This window comes from Haemaphysalis longicornis, unplaced genomic scaffold (genome assembly GCF_048455015.1).
Source record: "Haemaphysalis longicornis isolate Haplotype H1 unplaced genomic scaffold, Haemaphysalis longicornis Haplotype H1 scaffold_1, whole genome shotgun sequence".
Taxonomy (NCBI): Eukaryota; Metazoa; Arthropoda; class Arachnida; order Ixodida; family Ixodidae; genus Haemaphysalis; species Haemaphysalis longicornis.
In genome coordinates, this window is record NW_027526203.1 from 327,542,019 (window position 1) to 327,567,232 (window position 25,214).

A 25,214-nucleotide genomic window follows, 5' to 3' on the forward strand; every position below is an offset into this window, starting at 1 on the left:
TAACAACCATTAACTGCAGACACCCACTCGCTGGGAAAAAAAAAACGCATACGCCCACCTGATGTTTAACACTCCCGAGGTTAATGCACACGGTGTATCAACATACCAAACCCTTTTGATTATTATCTTCTCTAGTCAGTTCTCAGAAGCTACGGCATGAGGTAAATTGTGACGCACCAAACGCGTAGGAGCATCGCCTTTCCGGTGAGAACCGACGAACAGAGAGAATGAGCGCGCCTTGCTTTCGCGCGGGTTGAAACTTCGGAGGAGCCGGAGCCCGAGCAGAGGGCGTGGGTCACGTGGTTGCTAGGGCGCTCTCCCTATTTCCCTCTCCCGCACCGAGACTCGCGGCGGAACGGAGCGCTTATGGAACAGTCATCGCAGACTCCCGTGCGAGACGACAACTCATTCGCAGCGCTGGCGGGCCGCGCGGCGAAGGAGTGCGCGATGCGTCCCGCTGTTGTTTTCGGCGTGCGCTGGCTACGATAAGCGAAACTAACTTGACGGGACACGCGTCATTGCCTGTTCAGAGACGAAGTATGGAGGTTGGGCAGCACTTTGATTTGGCTAGTCTCAACCTGACAGATGGTGCGGACAACTCGAGCGCGCTTCAGATAACCGCTGTGGTGAACATCACAAACGACGTGGGCCTGACCAACAGCTCAGCCAAGTTGAACAACTTGTACGAAGTGCCGCTGGACATTGTCTTGCTGCTGTCCTTCTGCTACGGACTCGTATCCTTCGTATCCATCTTCGGCAACGTGCTCGTCCTATGGATCGTGGCATCATCGCGGCGCATGCAGACCATCACAAATCTGTTCATTGCCAACCTGGCAGTTGCCGACGTCATCATTGGCGTATTTGCCATTCCGTTCCAGTTCCAGGCGGCCATTCTCCAGCGATGGGCGCTGCCGTACTTCATGTGCGCCTTCTGCCCCTACGTCCAGGTGGTGTCGGTGAACGTGTCCGTGTTCACCCTCACCGCCATCGCCGTGGAGCGCTACCGGGCCATCACGTCACCGCTGAAGGCACGTTTCTGCTCCAAGACCACAGCCAAGCTGCTCGTCCTGATTATCTGGCTGTCGTCGCTCGTCGTGGCCAGCCCCAATGCCCTCGCCCTCCGAGTGGTTCTTGTCGTCGACAAGCTGAGTGGACTGCGCGAGCGGCCCTTCTGTGTCAACACCGGCATGAACCCCTTCACCTGGAAGGCGTACAACCACGCCCTGGTCTGCGCCCAGTACTTCCTGCCGCTGGGGGTCATCTGCTACACGTACGGAAAGATTTGGAAGAAGCTGCGCCAGTCCAAGGCTCCAGGCAACATGGAGAGTGTCAGGGACGCCAACATCGTTCGCAATAAAAACAAGGTGGGCTCCTGCACTCTTCTGCGCTGTCAGCCAGCGAGAGGAGATTTGGCTAAACACGCTGAACTGACAGATTTAATCTCGGTGCCAGTTGAGAGCGTTCATTGCCATTTCACTTCCCTATTTTCTTTAAATTAAACGCGGCGACGGGCGTGCCTGCTTTAATTCAGAGAAAACAAGAAGCTCTGGGAGCGCAGCGTTGGTTCAGCAAACGTTTCGCACTCATAGCTCCGAACTATCATTCTTGCCACACGCGACCATTGATCGAGTCCTGCTTATCCTGGTGTACTAGTTGAAAAAAAAATCAATATGGCCTATGTGGGCGCTTTTGTGTTTGCCTAGCACATCTGCCCACACGTCGACGATAGCTGTTTCGCGTTCTTGAACGCCGCCGTGCGCGCGAGAAACAAAAAAGACAGCCCACTGTGGCGTAGCAATAAAACACCATTGTCCCATAATTTTTTTAAATGTGAAAATACACAGCCCCTTGTTAAAACAAGAACAGGGGCGCAGAAACGAGATGACATTGCCGGTAGATGATTGATATAGTCGCAGACGTAACCACGGCGAAAAGCCTTATTAAGTATGTTCCAGATATAAGAATACCGGACAAAGCTATCGTAACAAGCGTTTCTAATGGCAGTATTCTGAGTCTTTACTCCACTCCATGTGTTTCCTCGACTGGGCTGAGTGGAGGATACTGCAATGCATTCACATGCGAAAATAGCTTTTAAGGATTTCCTCCCCTGGAAGCTCGAGTGGAGGAGAGATTCAGAATACGGGCGTAAGTTTACTTAGTTCGCGTTCCGCTGTCAATATATTTACTCATCCGTATCGATAACATGAAGTACTTTCCAAAGGAAATGATTGTCCAGGGTACTCTAACTGGGAATTTTTATGCTAGCCATACGTGATCACAACATCCTTTAAAATAAGTGATGTCACCATCTGTTCTAGAACAAACTATAGAAGCTGCCTAAATATGGCAGTAGAGTACCTATTCATGCTGTGTTTGAACTCCACAAAGCTTTCTTGACCAAGTGACGACTTCAATTAAAGGCATCTTGCCATCGACGGGATAAAAAAAAGGGAAGAAATTTTGGCTTACTTCTTTTCTGCACCGGACCGGGTATCTTCATTTCTGCAATGTATACGAATTATAATGATATTCACCTCGTGTCTAAGTGAGTTCCTGATGCGTTGCAGTAGCTACGCAACACGATAGAGAGGATTCGATTCCTGCCCACTGCAAGTGTTCCTTTGACGGAGGTACAAACAGAACACCAGTGTACCCGAGGTTTTCAAATTGAAATTCCATTTATGGGGTTCAACGCACCGAAGTTGCACGAGGTGAGCCGCTGTGGAGGGCCCAGGATTAATTTTTACCACGTAGGGATCTTTGACGGGCGCGGAAATATCGACACAAAGCGTTTTCGCTTTTTGCCTCCATCTAAACAGCGGCCACCGCGGCCGGGATCGAACCCGCGTCGTTAGCCAGAGCAGCACAAGGGCGTAGCCACTGAGCCACCGCGCGGGTATTTCGAGGTTTCTGCCCACGATGGAGGTTTCCGGGTCTCCAAACTATGTTTGTACACATCCATTTACTTCGGTAACCCACATAACTCAGCCGAAGGTTCGGCGCGCAGAAAAAACAAGCTCGGATTTAAATTTTCTCATTTAAAATGCCATTTTATTTCGAACAGGTCGCCCGATTTACGTTAGAAGTCCTATATCGGGAATAAACCAATTAATAAGAGCTATAATGCCGTTTGAACACCACGGGACCGCTTCCACTTCTTTTTGTTGAAGCTTTTAGTTGGATATTCTTACTTATTGCTAAGCGCTTATGCTTAAGAATTGGTAAAGAGGTTTAATGCATTATTTATCGGTCTAGGAAAATAATTCTTGCTTGTACCAGCTTTCAGCGTTTTTGCCAGTCTCGTATCTTTTGCAAGGTTTTTTTTTTTTCTAAGGTGGTTCGGACTACTATCAGGAAGTGCATTATTATGTAAAGAAACCCTAACTTAGTGTAGCTTAATTTTTCCGGAACGGCGTCCTCACCCACGTGAGAATTACTTCATTTCTGGCATCGAGAAGAGGCTGGGACAAATGGCCATCCAGGCCTGGTGGAAGTCGCAGTCCCCGTGACTGTGCGTTTAGAGCAGTTCCACAAAAATAAAAAAAGGAGCTCACATAAGGTTTGTACTAAGTTAATTACGAAACATATTACGACACACAATTTAAAAATCAATACAATAGACATCTGTATCCATATATGAGGCATAATCCACATCGAGCAGCCCATGCCCTCAATGGAATAAGAAAGGCAGGTACGTTATCAGCATTTTACGAAACACGTAACTAAAAGAGAAAAGTAAAAAAAATGGACATAAACAATCTGCAAGAAAAGAGTTCTTCAATGTAGGTGTGCTGAAATCATCAAATAATTACATATACATCCGAAAAAAGCTACACAGTGCGCCATTAAAGGGGCCCTGAAAGGCGTTTTGAGCACACTAAATGAAGTAGCGCTATCGTTGGGTTGGGTGCTCAACGTCATCTGTGCCAAGTATAACTTTTTTTGCGTCCAGCGGAAAGCTCACAATTTCATTACAAAGTTCGTTGACGCATTCCCACCCTTTCCTGTGTGTTTCTGGGCTCCGCCATGTTCTCGCGTATACGTAATCGATTCCCCCATGCGCACACGCGGCAGAAATCTTGCAGTGGGACGGCTTTTTCCCGCACTTCCGGCGAAGAGAAGCGTCGTCTGCTCAACGTCGACGGCTCGCGGCGGCGCCTTTGGTTAATCAGCGCTTACTGCAGCACGCTCAAAGCTATCGTGTTCATCTGTATTTATTTTTGTACTCTATTACCGCACTTCTCGTTAAGGCGCGGTGGCTAGGCCGACGCGACGGTGACCCCGGCTTCCGAGTTCGCAGAGCGCCAATTGTCATGTGACGCCGACGGCGACACGAACACGTCAACCGATCGAAAGTCCGCGTGGTCTAACTGGCTCGTTGACTGAAGACGCCGACAATTCCGATCGGCCGAACCGTCGTCGGGAAGTGATCGAGAAGCAAAAACTGCATGCGCCCCGACAACATTCGTGCTTTAATGAATGCGGCTCTGTTCTGTTACTTCCTAGAGTGTAATAAACATAGTAAGGTCCATGAAGTTCATACAAATCACACTAGCGCTAATGTAATCCGTATTTCGGCTTACGCGCTTCGGCCGTTTGCTTTGGCAATAATTCGTTTTTGTTGCAAACTGCATATTCCTGTGCGACCAGCAAAGCTTGTAGAAAGTATCAGCTCAGTTAAGAGCAGAATAGGAGTTACAGAATGTTTATTAGGTAATACGGAATTAACATCGACCAAAGCTTTTAGTGGAAACCGCAAAACAAAAACGCGGCGAGCACTATTCCCGCAAAGGTAAATCGCAGTCGCACCCAAAACAGTGCGGTTTTTGGAAGTCAGCAATCAAGTACAATATACAGGTTATTTCCCCCGGGTCTCCTTAAGTTCGCTGAAGCAGTGGACTAACGCCTCGCGCTGGCTCTTTTAAAGTCCGTGATTCGAATCCCGGCATGTTGCGTCTTTTTTTTATATTTTTCTGCCTTCTAAGGGGTATGGTTTGCGAATCGTGTTCGTGAATCCAAAACAAAACTTTTTGGTTGAACTGTGAAACTACCACATCAAACGTCAATGCATCGTTTGAGTAATGGGCACGATTTGTTGTTTTAAACTCGTGCTTTGTACATTTAAAAGGCAATTGTACTTTCAGGTGATGAAATAATTGTGTGTGTATCTTGAAAAATGGTGTGTCTTTATATAAAGTAAGCATAGTTTCCTCCCATCCACTTAAACAATATACAAGGTAGATTTTTTGGGGGGGCTGGGGTGGGGAGGGGGGAATATAAGGTCGCGGGCGCCAACCAAACAATCCACATATGTCAATAGGCACCATTGAGCACGTAACGAAGGGACGAACAGCTGTTACAGAGAGAAAGGGGGCTCCAGGCCACAAGAGAAAAAGCGAGTGGAATAATTGTTTAGGGCAATCATCTGCATAGTCGAACAAAGAAGTAGCGCGCATGTCCCCAAAACTTACACTACTCCTCCGAGGCCACTCGTAATATCTGTTACGATGTACTTGTCCAGTAGTTGATAAACAGAGGGTCGCGTAGACGTTTCCCGGAAAGTAAGGGCGAAGGGGGAAATGCATTCCAAAAAAAGTCCCTGTACCGTACCGTGCAACTTTTAGACTGTTTTTTTTATTTCGTTACGGTTATAAATACAACCCATAGAATAACTAAATGGAATACTGCAACTGCCTGTGGACGCGCGTGCATGGCGTCACCACAACACGGCCAAGCTCGAGCTTGGCGGCAACGAGTGGCCAATTGGGCAATATGCAAACCGACGTCGGTTTTTAACGCATCTACGTGCTCACTCTACCAAATTTTGAGGCGATTCTTTCGTCATTCGCTCACATTTTATTAGCGACTGCAATATGTACCAAGACACGTCGTCGCTGTAGTCGCCGCGAACGCGTGGTGACAGGGTCGTTCATTGTTCGCGTGATCTTTCTGCGTAGTGTGGAAACGTAAAAGCCACGCCCCATTCCTTCCATCAGCTTTTACAGTCGTGAGCGAAGTGCAGGATTCATAAAATGATCAAAAAATGGCCCAAACAGAAAGACCAAACTCAGACCAAAGACCAAAGTCTCAAAGCGATCCTGTGCCGCAGAATATCGCAGCAGACGACGCGCGCCATCGGATGTTCTTGGAGACGTCACCGAGAAGCGAGGCATCATGCGCAGTCGCGCTCGCGCGGTGCGAGGAGGGAGGTGGACGAAACAAGGGAAATCGTGGCGCGTCCGAAAATGCGATGTTTAGATTTCCAGGAGGCGATGATTTGCCATTACTGCAGTAATACTCTTGAACCCGTCGCGGTGGCTCAGTGACTAAGGCGTTGCGCTGCAGAGCACGAGGTCGCGGGTTCGATTCCCGGCCGCGGCGGCCGCTTTTCTGATGGAGGCGAAAAGCCAAAACGCCCGTGTTTACGAGATTTCGACGCACGTTAAAGATCCCCAGGTGGTCAAAATTAATCCGGAGCCCTCCACTACGGCGCGCATCATCGCCTGCGTTGCTTCAGCGCGTTAAACCCCACAATCAATCAAACAAAATTCTTGAAGGAGGTGATGACTAGGACATTAATTTACCTAAAAATGCGATCATGCATCAATAAAACTTCCCTCAGGGCCCCTTTTACACTGACAAAAAATAAAGAAATCTAGAAAGTAAATCCAAAGAGTGGTATATAGATGTGTCTTTGCAGACGTAACGTGCAAGTAGACAATATCTACTCATACAGCATACACACGCATACGATGAAGCGAATAGAGAGCGGAATCACTCAGAACCGAACAACGGTTGCGCCAACAGCCGGTTGGGGTCAGATATTTATGACAGATTACCTAGAAAACATGGTCAGACAAGTGTCTTTTTTAATGGTTTGAACTTCCAATCTAAAAATCAGGGGAAAGCGAATTAAAACAAATTAGGTTTAGCAGAACAGTGCAACAGTAAGATCCCAGCCCTTATTATTCAGTTCAGTGAATACAACGCCGATGGGTGAAATCGGAATAACTCAAAAGTAGCAGTAGTAGCAGTCGAAAAAAAAAAAAAAACGGCCGAGGGGCATGTATGTATGGCTTGTTTTCAAAGCACTCCCTTTCTGGAGATAGCACGCCTGAAGAAGAAAGCTGGACGGCATTTCGTCTGATCAGGTATCGTAATATAAAAGATGAAGCCCAGGTCACTGGCAAGGTAAAAAGTAAAAATGACGCTTCGAGAGCGCTACGGCTCCCTTGTTCACAATGAAAGCAGCGAGTCTGCTTTCATCGTCCTTCGACTAGTCTGCTTTCATTGTGAACAAGGGAGCAGTACCGCTTCGGAAGCGTTATTCGACTTGGCCAGTGACCTGGGCTTCACCTTTTATAAGGATCAAACCTGTGATGGGGCTATCCATGGTATTTGTCCCGTCAAAACCTTTGCAGGCCTATTGAGGTGAGATGCCTTTGCATTCCCCGCAGGAATTTGGATGTTCGCGTTACGTAATGCTTCATCGAAAAAGAAAACTGTCTATCGGACGCGCAGGAGCGTTATTACCGAATTGCCATTTGCTATAGTAGACACGTCGTATTTCAAGTTTCGTGTGGCGATGTTTCCTGAACTTTTTTGCTGCCTTACGGTTTTTATCCTCAGAGTTTCTGGCGATTGATTCAGTTCCTTATTGAACAATGACTTCTGCGTATTCGACGCTGCGTTGCCGCACTGTTTCGCATGGCCCGGCCTTCTTCAGGATCAATGCCAAATGCAGAACGAACTAAATAAAGGCAATCATTAAAATAAAGGGCTTGTACTTCGCCCGGCCTTGTTATGGAATGCAAAATTGGAACAGAGCTCAGCTTTGCGTATGGGAACTGCCCCAACCAACGCTTCCAAAAAAATTAAGAAGTGCAAAACTAAAAACGCCAGAATTTATTTTTGCATGTATGACAATAAGGTACACGAGCTTTAAAAAGACTTCTCGTGCAGTCATCAGTCTGCGATAACGCCATGCATTACCCCATGCGTGAAATGCTGCGAGCATTTTTTATGGTAATCCCAATGCAATAACTGATATATTTGAGAGGAAAAAAGCAGAATGGGGAAAGGAAAGATACTATATAAAATAATATGGACCCGTGCGTATTAGGAGACATCAATGGCAAATTGCTTGAACGCGTCTTTGAAAGGATGCCTAGATGCAGAGAGGATGTCTGCGTTTAAGGATTTTTATTGGTTTTTCCTACCATGATGCCCAGACAGGGCTGGCTAGGGGTGCATCGTATGGAGTGAGCCGGGCTCTGGTTCAATAGGTTCAACCACTGTAAGCTTTCTAACATGCGCCCACCAGCGCGTGATTTATTTTTTGTGCTTTTTTACAGCTCTTTTGACATGCTTAAAAAAAGTGTTTCAAGTGGCATCTGGTATAAAGTAGATCGCTGGCACAAAAAGGTGTTTTAAAACCCCCCTCTAAAGAAAAAAGAAACTATGAGTGCATCTGAGAAATCCCTAAGACGTGACCCACACCGCGACATGCGGAGCGTGTCGCAGTGTTTGTCGCTCAGTTATTTCGCTGACTTTAGTGTCGCGGCTTTGTGTACATACACGCGACGTCCATATGAACGTGTGCATGTACACGACGTCCATAAAGCATCGTCCATATGGACGTCGCTTTGCTGCGGCAGGAAGCTTAGCGCCTCTTCCTGCGTTTCTATGGTCTCGTACTTCGTCGGCAGTGAAGTGGCGCTGCTGAACAGCTGGAGATGCCGCCTCCACCGCCTCCGTCTTTCTACGTGGCTCTGCGCTTTCCTAGGCGTTGCCTAGCTGCGCGCGCTCCCGATACACACAATGGGATCATTTTATTTCTTAAATACTTCGTAAGCCCGCACAATCAAACGCGTCGCAGCCGATGAGAAGCATTTCTGTGTCTCTTTTCTGCGTGTCTTTTCTGCTACGTGCATTGCTTTCTGATGACGGCGGGGTGTTCAAACCAATTAAGCACATAACGCTATCGTGTTAAAAAGTGTCTATTGCGCTGTAGACACTGGCCCGAATGAGAGCTCTCCCATATCATTTATTAAGTATGAATTGAATGCTGGATGTCTTAGTTACCAGGGAACGTAGAAAAACACAGCGCTTTTTCTCATGTACTAAGACTAAAATAAACAAATGTGGCAGCAATAGATGATTCAAAATACGCGCTTACTTCGGAAGTAGAAACTATAGTAATCAAAGTAAGAATATTTGTGTCTTACCCGAGAGTTCTGCAGTGCGATAGAGCCAGACTTTTATTTACACGGACGGATCTGCCGACAGATTCACTGGCCGTGCCCATGGAACTTAGCTCGGCGGAGGTTTTAAGACGCGCGCCACCAATTTGCTTGTTTTGTGCCCTTGCAAGTAATAGTTTTTTTGCACGACGAACATCATAGCTACATTTTACCGGCATTGTTATTCTGATCACTTAAATTTCCGAGCATTATTCCGGTTCCTGACAAGTAGTTTTGGCATTCGTTTCGTGTACTTCTTTTTGACGGACTCTCGATCCTCGTATAATTCGTGCGAAGAATTCCTTTGATTCTGCATGGCATTTGGCATTTCTCTCACACATTAACCACAGGGGTAACAATGCGAATTATCCCGCATATCAGCGCTCACGTGCGGAGTATTTACTACGGGTAATTTCTGGCTGGAGTATTCAACGATATCACGTCCAGAACTGAGCAGGAAAATTGGTCCAAATGAGTCAGTGAGCTGCCGAGGAGTCCATTTTGCCATCTATCCAATGGAACACTACACGGAGGACGTTTGGAGCAAAACGACCAGTATTTTTTTCCACAGTAGCAATTCTTTCAGAGAGTACATGTACGACGAACTTTATTGCGAGGCAATTTGCAACTTCATGTGAATAAGCAGATCGATGTTCCCCAAACATTCATGTTTACAAGCACCATAGGCTGGCGCTGGGTCGTCAGATTATTACATCTGGATCGTCAGATTATTACATGGGAGATTACATGTTTCCTCGCTTCGCTCACTGCGTATACCACACTATAATTTTCGTTCATCAAGGCACGTGCCTCTTCCTGCTGTCAATAAGAATGAACCAGCGCAACAAGTCGGTCATCGATCTTGCTTGTGATACGGCGTGTAGATGGGCGTCGACCGGCATTAGCAATGAATTACTGAACCCTGCTCCCTAATTATCTATGAATATTTGGAAGGTTCTCAGGGAAATCGGGATTTTCGGTACAAGTAGCTCGTCTATAAATGTGTTTGTATAATAAATAAATTCTCGCGGTTTGTGGTAACATCGAGTGTTTTAATGGAGTAGGAAATACTGTGAGCTTTTTTTTATCTATTCCCGCTTCAATTCTGCTCAATGGGCCTTCAAATGGCTCGAAAAGGAACAGACGTGTCGTTCCACTCACCTGTGAAACTGTTATGGTCCGTCTGGAAGGAAAGTACGGCGTTGAGCGGCATGCAAAGCCCATTTTATCAAGCGGCTCAGTTGACAACTAACCGCATAAAAATGCCATAAAATTCAAGCAGCTGCAGATTCTGAGATGTTAAAATTTCCGGTGAACACTTGTAAGGTATCAGAAGAACCTCGCCAATGCGTGTATCAACCACATTTATACCACGTTTATACCACATTTAAACGACATTTATAAACCACGTGAAGCACCGTCACGTGGTATTTTTCATATTTCGTGGGGTTTCTTTATCAGTCAGAATAAATGAGTAGGCAATTAGTTCGTCGCTGAAACTACCGCAGTTAGATGCCTCTTGACGGTACCTACAAGTGCCTCATTAACCCTTTAATGATTAGGATTGCACTTCTCGAGTTAGATAATTAATTATAATTAATTAATTAAATCGCACTAACGAAAAAAATTCCGGCCGCTACTCCAGGGTACTGGAAACATTATGCACTAGGGTTTCTTCGAGCAACGCCATTGCTCTTTTTTAAAATCTCGGTGCATGATAGCTGGAACACCCTGTATATGGCCGAACAAAAACTTGGCAAGCAATGCTGCATTTAGCTCCTGCATTTTTATACGGACTTATATGGACAATATTTATTAACGACCGTGTCGAGAATTCTGAATGTGGTTTTACGTGCAGAGCTGCTACCATCTGGCTATGAGGTATGCCGTATAGAGTGCTAAGGATTAATTTAAACACCTGGGTGTCTTTACAGCAACACTGAGTGAGTTTGTCGAAGCCTTATTTTTAGCATCACTGAACTGTTTATCCATGCGTTTCGTTATTTAACAATGTAGCTAAAGTCTATAGCGCTAGTTTACCGGAAACGGGGGACTAAACTGAAAATACCATACACTGTTTGTGGCTGCCGCACCAACTAAGGTAATGACGGCAACACCGGTTTCCAATTAAATGTCCCCTTATCAGTGGCTAAGGCGTTGCGCTGCTGAGCACGAGGTCGCGGGTTCGATTCCCGGCCGCTGCGGCCGCTTTTCTGATGAAGGCGAAAAGCAAAAACGCCCGTGTGTACGAGATTTCGGTGCACGTTAAAGATCCCCAGGTGGTCAAAATTAATCCGGAGCCCTCGACTGCGGCGCGCCTCATCGCCTGCGTTCCGTCGGCGCGTTAAACCCTACAATCAATCAAATCAATTAATTGTACTCTCAGCCTTGAACATTTTGATCTTTATATCTTTCATGACTAATAGGCGTTTTCTATGTTGATGTGTAGAAAGCACAGTTTAAACAAGCTAGAAACCCGCCAAATTTATTCCTAGAGAGTTACCAGTCTGCCACTCGACACTCGCCGCGAGCAATACTAACGCTCGACATCAAAGGAGCTTTTATAACGTGTCGCACGAGGCAATTCTGCGAAGCCTTACAACGCAGGTTGCGGGATGAGAACATACAACTACATTGTAGACTTTCTTTCAGACCGCACAGCCACACTCCAAATCGGGGATATCACTTCAGATCCCATCACCCTCGGAAGTAGAGGTACACCCCAAGGCTCGGTCTTCTCCCCACTCCTATTTACCATCGCGCTCTTGGGTCTCACGGCAATGCTGGGGAGTATTCCAAATTTAAACCATGCGCTCTACGCAGATGATATAACAATTTGGACTGGCGCTGACTCATTCTAAAGAATCAAGACTGCCTGCAGCAAGCAGCCGACGCTGTAAACCAGTACGCAAAGGAAAGTGGACTGGAGTGTTCCCCACAGAAGCCGCAACTCTTGGTGGTCCGGCGTCTCGCACAAACAAATGACAAGGACAGCATCGAAATCAATTTGGAGGGACTCACAATTAAGCCCTGCAGCTCACTCAGGATACTTGGGCTTTTTGTGCAAGCTGACGCAAAATGGGACTTAATGCTCCAGCGCCTCACTAGAACGACCGAACAAGTTGTGCATATGATTCGTAGAGTTACAAATAGACACCGGGGCGCGAAAGAAGACGATACCATCAGTCTTATCCAGGCCTTTGTTCTATCGAGGCTGACATACGCAGTGCCCTACATGACTCCGACCAAAACAGATACGGAAAAACGTAAGACTCCCCCGTAAAGCCACGAAGCAAGCCCTTGTGATCCCCATGAGCGCGTCAACCGATAGGCTCCTTCGCATGGGTCTGCACAACACGGTAGACGAGCTCATAGAGGGCCACCTCTCCAGCCAAAGAGCACGGCTTGCAATGACAAAAACCGGTCAAAAACTGTTGAACCGAATCTAATGGAACTCCCCAGACGTGAAGCCGAACAAGCAGCTTCCTGAGCGGGGGCAGCATAACGTTTTATCCAACCCACTGCCAAAGAACATGCATCCGGTTCACCACTCCGGTCAACGAGAAACTAGAGCGAAAGCCTTAGACAAGAAATACGGCACCCTTCCGGAAACGGTCTACACGGATGCAGCCACAATCCAAGGTAGAAGAGCAAAGACAGTGGTAGTCACCACAAAGGCAGAGCTCCTTGTCAGTGCCACCGTATTAACCGCACCGACCAAAGAAGTGGAGGAGCTACCTGTGGCGCTGGCCCTCACGCAGACGGAAGCCACGGTGGTTGTAACAGGCTCACAGGAAGCGTGCAGGAGCTTCAGGTCGGGTTGCGTGGCACCAGAAAAGCACCGCATGCTCTCAACCAAATTCCGCCACAGAAAAGTAAGGATTGTGTGGACGCCTGCATATGCTTCCATGGAGGGCAACAAAATTGCCCACCAAAAGGCCCGAGAACTTGCCGACCAGGCCTAGGAGGATGTGGAGAAACCCATACCTCTTGTAACATACCAGGAAATAATACAACATTACAAGCTTAATCGACGGACGTTCCCGCTACCTCACCCAAACCTCACGAAATCTTAAGAAACAATACCTAGACTCCTACAAACCAAAACCTTCACGCATCCAATTAGGCACACCGGATATCCCCCACCCAATATCCAGCAGAATGCAAATACTGCCAAGAACCTGGTGCACTAAGGCATATTATCCTAGAGTGTAGAAAAATCAAGCACCACCACCCCCTTTCCCGCATCCCAAATCCAAAGAAGCAGTGGGAGACACTGCTGTCCAGCCCCTGCCTCTCGGACCAGCTGCTGCTGCTCACCGAGAGGGCCGCCAGTGCTAAGACAGCTCATGGATTCCTCTGAAGAGGGAACCACTCCTACAAGAACACCGCAAATTCTCTGGCAATAAATGTCTCTCTCTCTCTCTCTCTCTCTCTCTCTCTCTCTCTCTCTCTCTCTCTCTCTCTCTCTCTCTCTCTCTCTCTCTCTCTCTCTCTCTCTCTCTCTCTCTCTCTCTCTCTCTCTCTCTCTCTCTCTCCCAGTCTGCCGTCGTAGTTGACATCATTTAATCGCCGGGAAAAATAGTGCGAGGGAAAAAGGTTTTACAAATGCACCTTTCTCTTTAAAATGTGCGTAAATTGACCGCAACAGCTGTGAACAGTGTATCTGAATTCCGTACTTTATATATGCTATAAAGGCAATCGGTTAATGTTTACAGCTCATTTCAGCGTACCTTTATTGTGCTGCAAAATCTCCATACGCCATCGATCCTGCCATCGGTTTAATCATAAACTCAGCCAACGCGTCCGGGAATCGGAGGCAGTTGAACGCGTGCTCAATGGAGCAACGCATTACCACTGACCGACTACAGCGGCCGCCTTGTCGGGGGTTGGGCTAGTCTGGACATGCAAGGCCGCAATGAGCATAAATGCCCCAATTCCCGATTTAACCTAAAATTTATTAGCTTTTATTTTCAGTCCACATATGTTATTTTCTCCTTTTTTCGGAGTTTTCGCCTTGAACACAAAAATTAAAAGGCAAGTAGATTCGTTCGCTGTCGTGGAGGTTGCAGGGGTTCTCAGAGTTTTCGCCATCAGTGTGACCAAGAAAGTTTCGCTTTAAATCCAAATTGCTTCGACCATGTCGCAGTGGCGCAATCGATTGGACGTCGGCTTCATAATGCGAGGGAGCTAGGTTTGATTAAGGCCACCGGAAGCGTTTTCTTCTCGAGGCGCTTGATGTGCCTTCGCTTATCATCGTTATCACCATCATCATCGTCGTTTTGTGAAACCCATTGTGTTAAGTTGGATTTCATGCATTGCGTTTTGGTGGCGGGACGGTCGCCATCAGTGAGGCAGAGAAAGATTCTCTTTAAAATCAAATGGAAGTAACATTGGTACAAAGCTTCCTTTACTTTCGTCATTTACGCAAGGAAGAAGTTCTAGGCAGAAAAGCAAAACACGAAAGCTAATGTAGGAAAAGGGAAAAATTCAGAATTGTTAAGTCGACTACGCAAGCACCTTTACTTACGAAACTAAGTCTACACGAGCGCAGCTAAGGCTATTGTGGCAGCCTTGTTTCAAGTCTGGTAATAATAGATGCAGTGGGGAGAGAATAAATTTGCGCTAATTTGCTTTTCCCCGTTCGGTGACCCTCAGCGTCTTCGCCTCGCATGCCGCCCAGTCTGGGACAATGGCTCGTTCAATTTGCCATCCAAAGAAGCTCAAACTATTCTCTCGTGAAGGCGTGGCCTACTCTCTCTCAGCGACCGTTAAGCAATATTCGCTTGCGAAGTCAAAGTCGTTTTGGTGTACCCGGGATTTATTTCTAGTAAGTACAGGAGAGCTGCGGTAGCATACGAAGTGCCGAATGCGCCTCGAAATCAAGACCGTATTTGGTCGCGTTCAAGCATAAGGATAACATAGGCTCGAGCTATAAAGTAAGACTGCCAGATTGTTTTTTGCGTGTTTTATGCCTCCCTCAGCTCACCGTTCACGGGGTACAAACTTATACGCTGCGACGTGAATGGCCTATACCTTGCGATAAGATATATAAGGATAAGATATATTCGGATAAGATATAAGATAAGATAAGATATATTCGAGAACTTCGAAATTTTTGGCCCCTCGACGTACGCGATTATGTAATAGGGGGAATACTGAGCAGATTTAACGTTAGCATCCAAGTGGTACAACCAAACGGACCTCCGGACACCACTACTTAGCAAGTCATATTTCCCGACAGCGGCTTTGGTCAGTGGCGCCCGTCGAACAAACAGGTGCATGTGGAGTGTAAGGACCAGGCGAAGAAGTGGCTCGTGCGTCGCCGCTTCGTTATTTGCTTTCCCTAACACCTACGTTATTTTTTAACGAAACTTGTGGGGGGGGGGGGGGGGGGGCAGTTGGTTCATGATTCTTAACTGTATTTAGCGCAAAAACCAAAGACGGTACACAAGAAAGGAGGCGGGACAAGCGCTATTCCCGTCTCCTTTGTTGTGTACCGTCTTTGGTTTTTGCGCTTAATACAGTTAAGAGTTATTTTTAAACTTCTTTTAAAATACGCATCCTTGTTATTACCTCCAAATAATCTGTTATACCAAACGTGTATACTCTCTCCAAGACCCCTTTAATTGCGCAACCAGAAAAAGAAATTGCGCACGACTAATTCTATAGTAATGTACACAAAATAACTGGTGCAAGAATTGTACGCTTGGCGCTTTCTTTCTTGATGAAGGCACGCTGCCCTCTGTTAGCAGAGCAGTAACCAGAGTTCATCCACATATATTCTGTATGCTAGGAACACCTTTTGTCTGTCTTTTATGTTAGGTGTGTAAAAGGTTCCTAAGTAATTAAAACGTATGGAGTGTTTGCCGAACCACCGTTATATTAGGAAAATTACAACAGAGTGAGCGTCCCGTTGCCGTACGTGTCCTCTCGTTGTTGTCATCTGCTTTTAACTTTGGCATATTTTTCCTCTTCTCTCGGGTACTATGACTCGGCCCATTCTCATCGCCAAGAAAAGGGGACATTCTGCGGGGCAGTACTTCGCTACTCCCCTAATTGCTTCTTCTCTAATTACCATGCTCACATTACTCGCTCAGGCCTGTGTAAATGTCCCTAACAAAGGCTCCTAAGTCAAAGGCCACGAAGCATTCACTATAGGTCTAGCTTTATCCCTTTGCAACACTTGTTTCTTCTCTCCGTTAGTGTGACTCGGCACATAGCCGCCATGGCGTCTTTAAAGAAACAGAATAATTAGCGACAACGTACTTTGCTACTCGCCTAATTGTTGCTTTTGTGTGGTCGCAATCGCACGTGCGGTCGCTCCGACGGATTTGTTTTGGTTTCACTCCATTGTCTGGGGAGGACTCATGCAGTATATTGAGGAAGGATACAAAACACCGCCTCCTGTAGAACAAGGATCGTCTGCCAGCCTCGATGCCTGTATTTATAAAAATGATTAAGCAACGAACGAGAGCGCCTGTAGATATTTGGAATTTCGCTCCCGATAAAAGAAAACTCGACGGAGCATATCGTCGACGGAGCATATAAACTGCACGCTCTTACGACTCATATACAGCTGCAACCGGAAAATCTCTCATTTTATTTTTTTGAGAAAAAAAAGAAAAACAAATAACATCACGCCGCACATCACTTCAGTGTCACTCTTCATGAAACTTGTAGAATAACATGGCAATAATATTAACAGCAAGATATGGCTAACGGTAGCTATACTTGATGGGACAGAATGTTGAGTATTTCGCCTAACGTTCTTTTTATCGCGTAACTTTCATTTTATTTACTTAGTAAACACAGTCACTGCTCATGTGACTGCACTGATCTCTCACAGGACGCGTAGCGCTTCACGAGCATTGAGCCGGTGAGCTCCACAGTTAAGTTCATAGCTCCACCCGGGAATATTTGAAACAAACACATATTTAATAACAATGATGATATCACTAACAATAATATTGACAATAATTTTAGCCATATTAATAACAAACTTTGCCGGGTATCTGCTTGCTTCACCCCCTCCCCTTTCGCGCCTATTAAATTGAATTCCATAAAAGTCTGTGCAATGCAATTCAATTTTCCCGCTTCGCACTGCCGGCGAGCCATCTGTTAAAACATCGTACATATTTCCCTTTATCTCTTGTTTCTTGTTCAACCTCGTATAGCGTGATTTCGAGCTGTTATTTTTGTCTTTGCTTTCATCCTCGCCTTTCTATGCCATTTTTAAAGGGTTGTTTTTACATTTGATATCCTAAAAACCTACCCAACGTGTGTTCTTAATTAAAAAACCGCGGCTATTCTCAGTCATGTGCTAATATTTTTTCCTTGAATGTGCCTGAGGTTTCGTTCGCCCTAAATAATGTGGAAATGTATGACTCATACCAGCAGGAAGGTGGGAAAAGAGGTAAAGGAAAGGCAAGAATGTCAACATGCTATGGCCTAGTTTGCTAACCTACACGTGGGAAAATGGAACAATGGGAAACAAAGAAGAAAACAGAAAAAGAAGGGTTTAATACTTTGGAAAGGCCCTCCCCATATACACTTCGCGGTCAAATAATTTTTCACTTTGTCCTGGTGGATGAACAGCACGGCAGACAGACAGACAGACAGACAGACAGACAGACAGACAGACAGACATACAGACAGAGAGACCAGTTTTGGCATTTAGGTAGGCCAACAGATAGTACCGTCTTTAATAATTATAAAGCTTATTGACATCTTGCAGTAAACGCAACAAAATGTCGGGACTGGCAAAGCCAACTAAGAGCCTTGAGGGAATATGGTCAAGGATCGAAGCAGCAATGAGACACTACATAAAAGCGAAAAATATAAATGTACTGATAACTATTGTCACGAGAAATCGAAAAGCAGTCTAACAATAAATTGAAAACATTCACAGTTGAATATTAGCAGTCTGAACAAATCCTTCGGCGCAAAACCTGCATACATGTTTAGAATGCGAAACAAAGCGAAAACGCCCGTGTGTACGAGACTTCGCCGCACGTTAAAGATCCCCGGAGGGTCAAAATTAATCCGGAGCCCTCCACTACGGCGCGCCTCATTGCCTGCGTTGCGACGGCGCGTTAAACCTTACTATCAATCAGAATGCGAAACCGCTATACCTGCCACTGCGCGCTATGAATCCACGCGGCACGTCCTCGTTTCGGGCTTTAACAATGCGAAAGAATTATGAGCCCCATGAGGCGGAAACCCCTCCTTGAGAACGGCGGGTGGGGCCAACAACCGGCGCGTTGTCATCTCACTAAAATAACCGTGACAGGGAAGGGAATCGAACCCAAGGTCTCGCGGTGACCGGCAGGTGACTTCGCCACTACTTCGCCCGAGCGACATGCGTAACACAGTTTTCGAAGTACTTTAAATATAAACAAAAAATTGCCTATAGGGAAAAAAATCCCGGCGACACTTAGATCTCCATAAGCCCGTTGAATGGGAAAGAATTATGAATTGCCCTGAATCCCCGGAGGCTGCCACGCGGCAGCGTATGATTAAAGTTTCTTTGCTAAAGAGTGGAAGTAAATATTTGAAATTAGGCGGCAGCCACTATGCACTTTAAGCTTCAACAATTTCAAGTTAAATGTTAAAAACACACCTAAATACTGTAACGTGTAGCGTACTCTGCGGGTGGACATGAACATGGGGGACCAGAGTGATTGTTGAACACACCGTACGACTACTACTTGATTCCTGAACACAATATATTTGTTTTTTCGTACATTCACCTAAAGGCAATCCTCGGAAAACAACATCAGTATGGTGCATAAAGTATCTTTATGGTGATGATAAAATTAAAAATAACCATAGTCACAAAACAACTTTCAAGTCCCATAATAAGCACAGCACATCTGGTAACCAATCTGTCCAAGCCAGCTTAAGGTTATTATGAGACCTGAACCTGAAAACTCAAAATGGATTACTGCTACTTCCTTAGTAGTGCGAAAAATCAAGTGCAATAAAGTCAAGTACGAATGTTTTCGAAACCAATTGCAGTCCATAAAGAGAATACACGGAAGCTCTACATTGTAATACTGTGTATTAAGACGATAAAAAAAAAACATTGGAATGGTAAATCCATTTTACTTTAAAGAGAAATTTCAGCAATAGAAGACGGCCTCAACCTTGATTTTAGGATCCTTTTTGATCGTTCAGAAGAAGGTTTTACTGTATATCACTGAAAATCTTAGGAACATTATTGCAGCGTCTAGCAGTACACCGTGCACAATTGGAAGAGTGAGGCTTCATAAATTGTACGACTGTTCGGAGTGGTCTCGAAGCGACGTGCTCCTCTTTAAACGTACGGTATGAGAAATTATGCAGAACAACTGTTTGTACGAACAGTAAACGAAAATGAGGGAGATTTGGCTCGTAAAAAATTTCCAACGACGACAACAGACAAAAGTTATGAGCCACGATTTTCTCGATGCATTCCCTAACAGGCCGTCCACACGGATTTGCAATTTCTAATAGTCGAAAGTAAAGGTAGTAATCCTATATCCCAGTAAACTATGTTATCGCAAACCATCCTTTGTGAACCGGGTTGTTTGTTGCCAGCGCCTGATCTCGCATGGTTATCTCACACTCTGCTGAAAGCGAACGATCCTTGTGTGGCTTCCGGCGCTAGGCGGCGGCCAGCTATGTAGTTTGGTAGAAAAAGACTGTAACCCGTTTTACATTCACGTGTGATTTTCTCGACCAGATTTCATGTTTCTGAAAGGAACGGCGCTCGCACACACTTGCACAGGAATATTGTTGCGTCGGGATAGACGCAGGCAAAAGCGGTTGTACGGTGGTGCACCGATTTATTATGCGCGGCACCTAAAATGGAAAGGCGAGAGAGAACTTCAAATCTCAACGAAAATGGCTGACCGAATCAAGCGCGCGGGGTCCGGGGCACGCGTTTTATGTCGTCGTCTTCGTGCTACCCGGCTGACCATGAAGCACGGCACTCATCCATCACTCAAAGATTGTACCAAGTGCTATAACCGGTACAGACCTAAAACAGGGGATTACCCTGCTTAACACACAATCCACGCGACATTTTATCCAGGTAAAACACCGCGGCACTCGGTTCGTCGATGCTACCCTGTGCGCGTTACTGACTTGTCATGTTTGTGTTTTGTATAATTCACTGCCGAGAACAAGTTGATCCCAAGCAACTTCAATTTCTACAGGAACCTTGAGTCATGCTTGACAACGTCACGATATTGTCGAGATGCCGGCTACATGTTTGTTCTTTGCCCACTTTGCGACGAAGGCAAATTGTGTTTGTTTGAAAGCGGCTTGGACGACAGATGGGCTGCTAAGTTCACGTACCTCAGTTAATCAATGAAGACCGCCGGCAGTTGAGTTCTCCTTGTTGTGTTCACCTTGTGTAGCCTCCGCGCCGAGGGGCGTGAGGGAGACCACCGGAATGTCTCTCTAGTTGTCAGAAGTAATTTCGGCACTAGAGCCTGCGAAGCGCGGTTGCGTTCTGATCGGTAGAGTTGCGCTAGCTGCGAGGTCAGTTTAGGGGCTCAGAGTTGTGAATCGAGCTAGGGGCGCCGCGGTGACTAGAGATGTTGTATTGCTCAAAGTTTTACGGAGTATGAGCTCAATCGGTCACGTCGGTGTCACTCGTCGATTTGGAGGGTAAGGTCAATGGGCGTTACCGCTCCTTTTCTAATGCAAAGACAGGAATTTCTGTCGGCATTGGACAGAACGTCGGTAGGCGCCGTATGAACAATACTTAGAGAGGCCGCCCGAGGATCGATGACAAGCGCTCAGACTTGCTTTTTGTTGGTTAGTTTTTATTAGTGGTGTTCTTGTGTTTTGAATAATACCTTGGTGTTTATGACTGAGTGTGTAGATCACTTGAATATTTGAGGCGGTCTTTTTTCGAAAGGAGCCAGATCGAAAGACTGAAACTAAGTCGGATGAAGCTGCGGGGACAAGAAAAACTGGGCAACTTTCCCCTAAAAAAAGGGCTGACTAGAAAACAGTTGAGATAACACCCTGAAAACGTGTACGCAAATTGTAGTTCGTATCGAAAATTAGCCAGATCCGGCTGTTTCACGCATCAAAATGAGCCAAATACATTTGCCAAATGCAAGTTTACTTTTGGGTTGAATGTTCAGACTGTTGCGAGGGTGTTTTCGGAAGTTTCTTTTTGCGTTTTGGAGCTGGCTTATTATGAATTCAGATGGGAATTAGGAGATCGGCGAAAGATCTGTTTCCAGATGTCAATAACGAAGTGAACGAAAGAAGTGAAAGAAATGAAACACAGATGTGAATCAATGATTATTTCGTCTCCCCCGTTCCTATGAAATATCTCTGGTTATATTTATTTTTTTAATTCTATATTTACAATTTCAGTACTTAACTAAATAGTCGCCGCTTACAAGCCCTGGCAAATCCTCCCCCCCCCCCAACCCCTCTCTGAAAGTGCGAACCACTTCATCAAGGTGAAGAATATGATATGAGCAGGCTTCTTGTGAAGCGTTTTGGAAATTCATGACAAAGAAATGAAGAGCTTTCTTAACTCCTTAAGTGCCTTGAAGCATGCCTAGGATAATTATCCAATGGAAGAATTTGAAAAGAGCAGCTAATTGCCCCAAGAAGACTCACCTGCTCTCCATGTATGGTTCCACTATTCTTGAGCCCCTATTGCATATTTTAATGCCTTTTCCACCGAAACTCAATTGCACAATGCTTGAAAGTCAATTTAAGTAAAGTTTTTATAAGAATGCAGCATCAATTTTAGTGCTTCAATTGAATATGAGCCAAATCCAAACTCATCACCCCAATATTGCTCTAATTCACAGCATAATTTTAATTACTGGTGGGAGTAAGCTTCCCCTAGTTGACATGTAAAATATATCAGATAATAGTTTCGACGGCGCTGCATTTAGGTCCGGTAACAAACATCCGCTTCTTTCTCAAATTCGCGTTATGTGGATCTGGCTCATTTTGAAAAAAAAAAAAAAAAACACCTGATTTGTGTACAAACGCTTGGTGTTTGTTCTTATGGCCAATCGGAGGCCTAGAGTATGTTAGTTAGTGGGCCCTCGCCACTTTCTGTTGGAAGACGCCTTGGAGGCGTGGCTTTTTTCTAATAAAACTGAACAAGAAGAACAACAATAAAAAGGACAAGTCGAAGAGTATAAGTACCTTGGACAAGCTGTCAGCGCTGATCCAAACCCCGAGAAAGAAATTCGGCGCAGAATAGGTATGGGCTGGGGTGCACTGGGCAACGACTCCTAATATTGAAAGGTGAGCTACCTCTGTCATTGAAACGAATAAAATATAACCACTGCTTGCTGCCGCTGATGACGCATGTAGCGGAAGCTTGGCACCTTACTAGCCAAATTGAAAGCAAACTTAGGTCGGCCCGACGAGCCATGGAACGAAGGATACTAGGGGTACCCTCAGAGACAAGAAACGAGCCTCCTGGATCAGGGAGAAAACTCGAGTAGAAGATGTCATAGAACAATTTAAGAAAAGGAAACGGACTTGGGCTGGCCATGTGGGGAGAAGTGACAGCCGGTGGACCAGCAGGGTGACAGAGTGGCTGCGGAGAAGAGGGCCTAGGACAAGGGGAAGGCCATAAACTAGATGGAGGGAGGAAAGGAGAAAATTCGGAGGCTAGGAGTGGACTCGGGCAGCGGAAGAGAGGAGTGGGTGGAGGTCGATGGTAGAGGGCTTCGTCCTGCAGTGCACCCAAATATGATGATGATGATGATGATGATGATTATGGTGGTGGTGGTGGTGGAGGTGGTGGTGGTGGTGGTGGTGGTGGTGGTGGTGGTAATGGTGGTGTTGTTTGGTGTTTTGGAGAGCGGGAGCTAGGGACCTAGAGAGGAGAAGTTAGAAACGATGGCCAGTCGACCGAACGGGAGCGAACGAGGGCAGATGCCGGGACACGCTCGCGAGATAAATATATTTAGCTAAGTGCATCTAAGCCTTTCTCTGTTTTCATGTAAATTGTGGACATTCGACAATTGGTATCTCTTGAATTGTAACCAAATGTCGCCATCCGTAGATTAAAAAGAGGACCTCCATAGCCATTGCGTATTTCATCGCCGAACCGAGCATGCTATTGTAGGGGCAGGCCAAAACCAGTCGCTACAATAAGCAAGGGCCTAAAAAATTGCTTTCCTAGGAGGCGACAGGGCAAAGCACTTTATACTGAAAAATAGCGCAACGCCACATTTCTAAGCTCAGCGCAGGGGTATGCTAGATGAGTTTGCCATAACTTACAACAGTCATAATAAAGTCCTAGGTATCTAATGGAGTTAATATAGTCGAATGGTGCGCAGTGACAGGAACACAGTCCTGACTGTGCAGAAAAGCCGAAACATTTATCACTGCAGTTATCACAGTATTTCAAAAACAAAGAAGCTTGCTGTTTATACAGTGATGGCTAGGCTATTTTGTGAAAAACATTTCCTCACTTAATGAACATTTTCATGCGTAATATTCACAACAGTTTGTTAACTGAGTGTTTTGTGGGGGCAATACCATACCCTGTGCGTACTCAGGCGCAACGCCCTTAGCAATTACTGACGAGAAATCATTTATAAACATATTGAAAAGTAGGGGGGGACGAGCAAATTAATATTCGGGTGAGTCCTATTTGAGTTGTTGCTGACCAGGGTTCTATCGCACAATACTACTCGCGTTCGTCTAGTGAGGTACTTCCTAATAACATTACACAACGGCCGCCAGACCCAACTAAATAAGTTTTGTTAAGTAACATATTGTGACCAACTGTGTCAAAAGCTTCTTAAACGAGGCGTGATTGAAATGGATAGAAGCATCTGCTAATTAGGCAAATACAACATTTGATTTATGGTATACACAGAGTATTGTATTTTGTGAACCTTCCATTTCTTCTATTTCACTCTGAATATTCGGTACATGCTTCACGTAGCGTGCCGACGTGATGTGACTGGCCTTTAATATACATACATAAATGGCGAAGGGCCCTTTTTTGTTCTGCACTCCCCTTGTATACGTAGCTTCGGGGGCTTCCTTCCACATCGCTATGGCTGACGACAGACATGGCCTTGGTCACGGGCGGGGAAGACCGAGAACGTTTGCCTCGGCCGAAGAGGCTAGGGCAACTAACAATGCCCCAGTCGATAGGAAGCGGCTGAGGATGAAGCTGCGGCAGCGGCCCGACGACAGCAACACGAAAGTTCAACCTAAATTTCTACAGCCGATTAACAGTAGGTCCAACTAGAAATCGCCCTCACACAACGTTAGAAAGTTCCAAGCACCCCGTTGATTTTTCTCTCTTTTCTAACCTTCTCAGGGAACGGTTATCTTTATTTGAAGAACAGCCAAACTCCTTGTGTTTATGTACTTATTCACTAATTTATTTAGTGATGCGAAGTTCTGAGTAGCCATGACCGAGCGGGGATCAATAGCGTGCCCTTATATAAAGGTCGCCGCAGGGAAGGCAGGATAAGGAGGCCGCATACAGTGCTGACGTGACCATGACGCCCTCTTGAGGGGAATGAAAGACGGGGGCTGATTTATTGCCCAGAAGCATCGTTCTCGTCCTTGTTCCCCTAGGCTGTTGTCTCTGTCGGAGCGACAAGCGGGAGCAATGCTGGCTAATTTGTAGAACCCTGGCGCTAAACGGGGGACACCTCTCCCACCCCTTTAATAAAGTCTTCTCAACTCCAGCACTACTGGGATGTCACGGGAGTTAGCAGTACAGTTCATGGGCCTCTATGTTCTGTTCGAGGAAAAAGCTGCAGTTGGGAGGCTCATTGACGAAGACCGTTGTCTGTTGTCGGTTTGTGCGCTGTGTAGAGGCATGGATTTCCAACTAGCCGGAACCCTTACTCTTTGAGGAGAAGCTGTCCCACTTGACCGAGGTTCGTGTTCGCAGGATCGTAGCTGGCGAGTGATATACAGCTGGGGATGAGCTGGCATCAGCTAAGAATCTGTCATCGA

At 45.9% G+C, this 25,214-nt stretch overlaps 1 protein-coding gene across 1 annotated transcript in view; it reads left to right on the forward strand.

Annotated features, from left to right (window-relative positions):
- The first annotated feature begins 356 nt into the window (after positions 1 to 356).
- Positions 357 to 25,214, forward strand: part of LOC144151950 (neuromedin-K receptor-like) — a 72,243-nt gene continuing 47,385 nt past the window's right edge. Inside the window, exon 1 of the mRNA XM_077683139.1 lies at positions 357 to 1,364. Within this exon, the coding sequence (XP_077539265.1) occupies positions 540 to 1,364 (825 nt within the window). The 5' untranslated portion in view covers positions 357 to 539. The remainder of the gene's footprint in view (positions 1,365 to 25,214) is intronic.